This window comes from Brienomyrus brachyistius, chromosome 20 (assembly GCF_023856365.1).
Source record: "Brienomyrus brachyistius isolate T26 chromosome 20, BBRACH_0.4, whole genome shotgun sequence".
Classification (NCBI taxonomy): domain Eukaryota; kingdom Metazoa; phylum Chordata; class Actinopteri; order Osteoglossiformes; family Mormyridae; genus Brienomyrus; species Brienomyrus brachyistius.
In genome coordinates this window covers 6310080-6317860 of record NC_064552.1, presented here as the reverse complement: position 1 = coordinate 6317860, position 7781 = coordinate 6310080, and the positions used below count along the sequence as shown (strand labels likewise).

The 7781-nt window shown below is 37.8% G+C and overlaps 1 protein-coding gene across 2 annotated transcripts; it reads left to right on the top strand.

Annotated features, from left to right (window-relative positions):
• Positions 1-2018: 2018 nt before the first annotated feature.
• On the top strand, positions 2019-6498 carry LOC125715867 (steroid 17-alpha-hydroxylase/17,20 lyase). 2 transcript variants are annotated; one of them, XM_048987895.1, is made up of 9 exons: positions 2019-2112; positions 2547-2731; positions 2881-3019; positions 3236-3465; positions 3862-3948; positions 4126-4335; positions 4854-5023; positions 5237-5340; positions 5461-6498. In XM_048987895.1, the coding sequence occupies exons 2-9, from the start codon at positions 2633-2635 to the stop codon at positions 5736-5738; spliced, it is 1317 nt and encodes a 438-aa protein (XP_048843852.1). In that variant the 5' UTR covers positions 2019-2112; positions 2547-2632; the 3' UTR covers positions 5739-6498. The 2 variants fall into 2 exon arrangements, with proteins under 2 accessions (XP_048843852.1, XP_048843851.1); XM_048987894.1 differs by lacking the exon at positions 2019-2112 and having other exon boundaries at positions 2311-2731.
• Positions 6499-7781: the final 1283 nt, after the last annotated feature.

Here is a 7781-nt window from a genome sequence, read left to right as displayed (position 1 = left end):
ACCCGCAAGTGACAATCAGTGCGGATTGTTAAAATCCAGCGAAGTATGCTATGATGATTATTCATTCTGTCATACAGGCAATATTAAAACGGTTGAAGTATACTTAGGGTATTCTAAATATTTGTTTATGTTTATTATTATTATTACTTGCTAGCTACGCTCTAACCTTCCTATGGTGTTAGGGTCGGCACCGACCCGTTTGTAAGTTTAAAATGCATAAAAGCACCACATAAATTTGTTTACTGCATCAATGCTTATTGACTTTGTCAGGAACTTCTATTTATACCAAAAAAATAGGGCTGTCAATAGATTAAAGTATTTAATCGTGATTAACCGCACAACTGTCTATATGTAATCACAAATTAATCGCAAATCAAATAATTAATTTATTCAACATTTACCATTAAGGGATTTTTCAGGTGTTAATTTTCTGATCAATATTAGAGTTGGCATGATTGCTTTATGCAAACGTATGCATTTACTATTGGAAATCAATTACCAATACTGGATTCAAATAAACAACAAAGGTCATCAGAAACCCTTCACCACTTAAGAAAAACTCAAGCCCATCAACAGATCGGCACGTTGACCTGCTAAATATTACATATTACATATTACTCATATAACAAAGTAGATCAGAGGTCAGCAAAACCTTTTTAAAGCAAAAAGCCATTTTATCCTTAATGTCTGACCCAAGATTATAAAGAGCCCCAAATGATAGAGAATAGAGTTTGAGATACGATTTTTAATGCGATATCGTTATATAAGCATCCAACACAAAAACAAAACTTTAAGTATTTACAAAAAACAAAGACAAACAATTTCGGGGTGGGGGTTCTCAGTTTTAAATCACTCGGACGCGTAACAGCGCAAAGGTGACTAATATCACAATATCGTTCAGTTCTGTAGCGATAATCTTCACCCTCACCCAAGTTCGTGTGACTCTGCAGTTGACTGCCCTTCACTCTCCACTCCACTACTTGTAACCCTGCTGACCGAGCAGTGCAAAATGTCCTCGCCACTCCGAAATCAGTCGACTATAATATGTTGTGTTATATTCTAAATTTTACTACCACAGTTTGGCCTACCGATGTCCAATTTTAATTCCACATTGTAAATCGGAGAAAATATAATAAGTTTACGAAGATCTGGGAAGGCGTGGTGACAATTTACTACGAAACGTATACGAAAGAGAAAGAATTAAGAATCCCAATAAACTTAATAAACCTACATCCAATCTCGGACACTGAAGAAAACTCCGGAAAGCATCCCATTTGACCGGAGACAAACTCTCGTAGAGAATGACTTTGAGGAAGATGTAAAATTTGCAGTTAAGACATCACAGAAGCGCGCGACGGACCGCCTCATTCACATATAGCTAAAGAAATACCTAAATGAAAAATAATAATATTAACCCATAAACAAATCATTTATATTTACAAAAGTATTATCATAATATGTTAAGATATGAAAATGCGAATCCGTCTATCGTTCTTTGAAGAGCCGCAGCCTGCATGGTATTTAAGACTAGATGTACATCGGTGGTAACTCATTTCACATCGACAGTAATTGCAAATATCTGTGGTCTTGTAGATGGACCCATATGACAGAGTTTTGAAGCTGAACCTGCCATTCAAGATACATTTTTGTTTGTTCATAATTTTTTCCGAGCTGCCATCCCGCACCCGTTAATAGCATAAAAAATATCACGTTATAATGAATTCCCGTTGACGCGCTATCATCGCGTTAACTTTGACAGCCCTAAAAAAACACTAAATTGTAAATTCTCTGGTCAAGATTATAACAGCTTTGGTGTTCAGGTCGGCACCGACCCGTTTGTAAGTTTAAAATGCATGAAAGCACAACATAAATTTGTGTACTGCATCAGGAACCTCTATTTCAAATAAATAAATAAATAAATGTGACTAAGCAAGGCATGCCCATACATGTAAGGCAACATATGACCAATTCATTTTATTAATATTATTCTCTTGAAGTTTATTTCACCATTTATTTATTGAAATCGAGAGGTATGCTGTCATAAGAAAGGTCCAGAAAGCCACACCAAAAAATATTAAAACTAATCTTTTCATAAGGAATTAGCCTAACAAGGTAAGCAAGAGGTAAGAAACAAATTGGAGGATAAATAATTGTTTCGAGTGTATTTTATGATTTAATACACGAGTCGGCGCCGACCCGTCTAACATAAGAGACAGGAAGAGAAAGCTAACACATGACAAAGGTTAAAGATAGCTGATATTGAAATATTGGTTGTGGTCAAGGTAATGGCATTGAAGGAAACGCATAAAACGCTTGGCATGCATGCATAGATGCTTGTGCAGGAAGACTGGAATGACTGAAGTAAACCCAAGCAGCATCTGAAACTGCGAATCACAAATAAAATCTAACAAATACAGCAAAAATGAAATGGCTTCTATGTCTGCTGTTAATGATTGCAATTGCACTCGCATTGCTGTACATTAAAAGGAAAATTCACAAGCCTTTGGACACCAGACCCCCAAGACTGCCCTCTTTTCCTATTATAGGAAGCCTCCTCAGTCTACGCAGTCATCATCCGCCGCACATACTTTTTCAGGAACTGCAGAAAACGTATGGCGCCGTCTATTCACTGATGATGGGTGCTCATCATCTGATCATCATCAACGACCATCAGCACGCAAAAGAAGTACTTCTTAAGAAAGGAAAAATATTCGCTGGGAGACCAAGAACCGTGAGTTAAATAAGATGTATCACCATGACTAAGTGTTGCATTAAAAAAAAAAAAACTAAGACGTTGTTTTGTATTACATATTTTGATACACGACGGCATTTGTATAATATTATATTTGCCACTTGATTTTTATCAAACTTTTTTTTAAGGTAACTACTGATATCTTAACGAGGGACGGCAAAGACATCGCATTTGCCGATTACAGTCCCACCTGGAAATTTCACAGAAAAATAGTTCACGGTGCGCTATGCATGTTTGGAGAAGGATCTTCCTCAATTGAAAAAATAAGTAAGCGTTCACTTACCACTTTCACAATATAGAATTCTTTAAATTACACATTTAATAATTTATCAAGCCGTTGTGTTAATATAAATACAATCCAAGGAAGAATTGTGAACCATTTCGCTTTTAATTGAAAGCGAGATATATGATTATATTCAACGCAAGCACGCCTACTGTTTCCAAAGTAAAGTTGCTTATAAGTTTTATAATTTCATGCAATAGTCTGCAGGGAGGCAAGTTCGATGTGCAAGACGCTGGAGGACTTGCAGAGCACCGCTATCGACCTCGCTCCAGAGCTGACCCGCGCTGTCACCAACGTGGTCTGCTCTCTGTGCTTCACGTCCTCCTATGAGCGTGGAGACCCAGAATTTGAAGCCATGCTTCGATACAGCCAGGGAATAGTGGACACTGTAGCCAAAGACAGCCTGGTGGACATCTTCCCCTGGCTACAGGTACAAAGAGTCCTAAATCTATACGACGCTTGGAATGTATGATAATTGTAACGGTTTATTTTTTAAGATGTCATAGTGAAATGTCGTTTGCCATGATGCATATTGCATGAAGATTTTTTTTGCAGTATTCCACTTCCCAGTTAGCAGTTACAGATTTTACAGTAAAACTGTCCATTTATATACTATTGAGAAATTATTTAAATCAATCAAGAAACATGTTCTCCCTATTTTTCACTTTTCTTTTATGCTTGTACAGTGTGCCACTTGTGTTTTTGCAGATATGTTCCTCTGGAGCATTTTGGCTGAGAAAGGATAATTATATAACGTACTGTAATATGGATTTTGAGCCCTTAAATTTTAAGTTCTATAGTCAAATTTCTTCATTTGCATTTCCAGATATTCCCTAATAAAGATCTCAAAATTCTAAAGCAAAGTGTAGCCATTAGAGACAACCTTCTGCAGAAGAAGTATGAAGAGCACAAGGTAATGGAACAACCTTATCAGCTGGCATTTGTTTAAATTCAAACTTTGTTGCATTAATGTTGCCATAGCATGCAGAAGCACCGGAATGTACCACATTAAAGAATGTACCATTATCAGAAGAGGTGGTCACAAAAAAATGGTGTAAAGGCTTTTGCTCTCTTCTGGCTCCACCTCCAGGCAGAATACAGCAATGATGTTCAACGAGACCTGCTGGATGCTCTGCTCCGGGCCAAGAGCAGTTCAGAGAACAACAACACTTTAATCCAGGGAGTGGGGCTTACTGATGACCACCTACTCATGACTGTTGGAGATATCTTTGGGGCTGGAGTGGAGACCACCACCACAGTACTGAAATGGTCCATAGCATACCTGATACACAACCCACAGGTGTGTGCTACGTGATTATTGGTCAATTTCAAATAGATTTCTTATTCATTAAACTATATTTTCAGAAGTACTTCCTGTACACCAGTGACCATCCATCCATTCATCCATTTTCCAAACCGCTTATCCTACTGGGTTGCGGGGGGTCTGGAGCCTATCCCGGAAGCAATGGGCACGAGGCAGGGAACAACCCAGGATGGGGGGCCAGCCCATCCACCAGTGACCAAAATTGCAGAAACGCTTCCAATTTTTAGAGATCGCCGAGCTTTATTCAGCTGTCGCTCCAGTTACTTATTTAGTTGTCCAGTGTATATTTGTAAACATTCTTTGATCGCAGTTTATAAACATTACCGTCGATATTGTGTAGCCATTTTTAAAGCACAATATCAAAAATGCTAGGTGTTTTGGCCACTAGTGTATATAATGCTTTCTTGTTAAAATCTATTTTAAACAACCCAATAAAGAAGATCGTTGATAATGCAATAATTGTTTTTATAGCATTCTTGGTCATTGTTTCTCAGGTGCAGAAAAAGATCCAGGAAGAACTAGACTGCAAAATCGGCATGGAGAGACCCCCCAGTCTGAATGACAGAGGTAACCTGCTTTACCTGGAAGCCACCATCAGGGAGGTGCTGCGGATTCGGCCGGTGTCACCGCTTCTCATACCCCACGTTGCCCTCACAAACTCCAGGTACATTTTTACTTGGGGGGGGGGGGGGGGGCGGCAGTAGATCTTTTGTCTGCCACATGGAATTGTTCTATACATGAACAAATATGAACGTTTAGTTAAATCTTTTAATGACTAATCATAGTTTGTTAAATTGGCATATTTAAAGAGCTTTTTACTTCTGACCATGCAAATCTAAAATGTGCTTGTATGAAAATTAAATTACTTATGTTACAGTATTGGCGAGTATACAGTTCAGAAAGGGACCCGAGTCATCATTAATCTCTGGGCCCTGCATCACGATGAAAAAGAGTGGAAAAACCCCGATCACTTCGATCCCGGTAAGGTCTTCATTCATTCCCACAATCTTTCTTCACAAAAGCCAGCAGCTGATGGTAATAGGTAGGGCATTGAGCTGATTGCTGTACTGCAGTGAGTGTTCACACATCCCACTGTCACAGGCCGCTTTCTGGATGAAGAGGGAAATACCGTGTGCTCCCCGTCCCCCAGCTTCCTGCCGTTCGGGGCTGGAATACGGGTGTGTCTCGGGGAGGCCCTGGCTAAAATGGAGCTCTTCCTCTTCCTGTCCTGGATCCTGCAGCGATTCACACTGGAGGTGCCACCCAACCAGCCTTTGCCTGACCTGCAGGGGAAATTTGGGGTGGTTCTGCAGCCTCAGAAGTACAAAGTTCATGCCAAACCCAGAGATGGCTGGGTCAAGAAACGAACCCCAAAATAACGTTTTCTAAAGAAGCCCAATACTGATGGGAATGAGTGAAATGGAATCAAAGTATCTCCTTCATTTTACATACCCAGTTTTTTTTATAGGATCTTGGGTTTATCGGACGTGTTTTAAAATGAAAACTAAAATTATTAAAACAGTGTAACTGTGTAAATGACTGTATATTAAAATATTAAAAGAATACATACAGTTCAAATATACTGTGCATTCACCAAGCACATAATGGAAACTCATACATTAATTTCCAGCTACATAGCAACATTACATCACATCACTAGTAGTATTTACTATTGTTTTGTTGTTTTTAATAATTTTGAAAGTAATGTATGCTGCAGTCTCCCTTAGCACTCCTTTCATGTATTAGTGTCTTAAATCTAGGATTCACTCTAGCTGTCTGTCAGCTTTATGGTGCCTGCCTAAAAATCTGCTCTCAATTGACCAAAGTCTCATTGCATGTGTATCAAACAAGGAGTCTGTCATACATTAAAAAAAACCTTAATACAGTTTAGCTGACAGGTAGGACAAACAATATTATAGTAAATATGCGAACTGTGTATTCGTTTAGTGCTGTGTATATTAAATATGTTGCCTTGACAGTTAAATTTTGCGCTGCTGTTAACATATCTGAGTTGTCGACTTCTATGTTATAGTATATGAGTGTTTTTGCTGTACATAGATTTTATACACACCTCCAGTACTTATCAAATGCATATATTTGCAGTTATGGCGAATGTATTTAGAAATTATTTAAAAAAATAAAAAGGCAAAAAAAAAAAAATAATAATTCCAAAGTCTTGGCTTTGTTAATACACCATCTACAGGAAAATGATATTCTCATTTCTGGAAGGCCGATTTAAAAAATTACTACGTAATCACATTATGTAAAAAAAATTGCAATATTTAATCAAGGTTTTTGTCAATTTCATTATTTTTGTAAATAATGTCTATCTTTTTTAAATGAGTATGATAGGTAATATGTAGGTATCAATATGCACACTAAAATATTTCCTTGAAAACTTACACTTATTGCACTGGTTGTTAATGCTGAGAAACAAGATGCATAAAAACAATTAGGCTGCAGACTTTTGCAGTATACATATATTATTTGAATATATATTAAATATTAAACAAAATATTCTCAGGAATGCAGATAAATGCTTCATACAAAACATCATATGGAAATAGTTTCAGTAAGACTACAGCGGAACCAAAAACACTGTCATCCTTAAGGACAGTGAAGACATCAGAGATGACAGCAGGCATGGCTGCAGTGGTCTGGTTCACACAGTGCATAATCAGGAGTATCTGTACTCTCACTTAACTCCATTTCATCCACATCTTCGTAACATCACAAATGGATGCTTACTCGGCAGATGAGCCTTGGCCTTTTTAAAAGCACAGAGATATTACTATTAAAATACTCTTTATCCACTTGGCCTAGAAAGAAGGCCAGACAAACTTTAAAATAATCCAGGAAATGCAGATGAGAGGGGGGGGGCGCTAACTGAGACATGCAAACAGAGGTCACCGTTCCTTTTCCCAGAATTCACAGCTGAGTGCTCTACCTTCATTCAGATTTCCGGAAAATGCTTTGGTTTTCAATACAGACAAAATTCAGCTCCATAAAGCCCAGACATATCCGCCCCACCTACCATACAAAGCGTAGTTCTCTTACTTATATTGCTTTTTAGGGCCACGCCAGCAATTAGAGCAAATAAAACATATTGAACAACCAAAGAAAGTCTAATAAAAGAATGGTAATGTTAAGAATGTTTAAACAACATAAAAGTGCTTAAGATTAGCTTTTTACAAAAATCTTTAAAAAAAAAAAAAAAACCTCTGGCTTGATTTTACTACAAGCTCTTTTAAAGAGTCAGTAATATAGTGAATATGACTAAAGGCGTTAAAAGAAGGACAATACCATCAAATGCATTTAACAGTTAAAGGAGTTTTACACATAGGACATACAGGTGGACCTTCACCTTTACGTGAAAACATGAGAGTCAGCCTGGCATATCGTATGAAACCGCTAACTGTCCC

Bases quoted from the DNA above. Each gene is read 5' to 3' on its own strand.
- LOC125715867 (XM_048987894.1), top strand. From the start codon at position 2,423: ATGAAATGGCTTCTATGTCTGCTGTTAATGATTGCAATTGCACTCGCA. The intron at 3,020-3,235 runs GTAAGCGTTCAC...TTCATGCAATAG, and splicing joins TTCCTCAATTGAAAAAATAA to TCTGCAGGGAGGCAAGTTCG. The intron at 3,949-4,125 runs GTAATGGAACAA...CTCCACCTCCAG, and splicing joins AGAAGTATGAAGAGCACAAG to GCAGAATACAGCAATGATGT.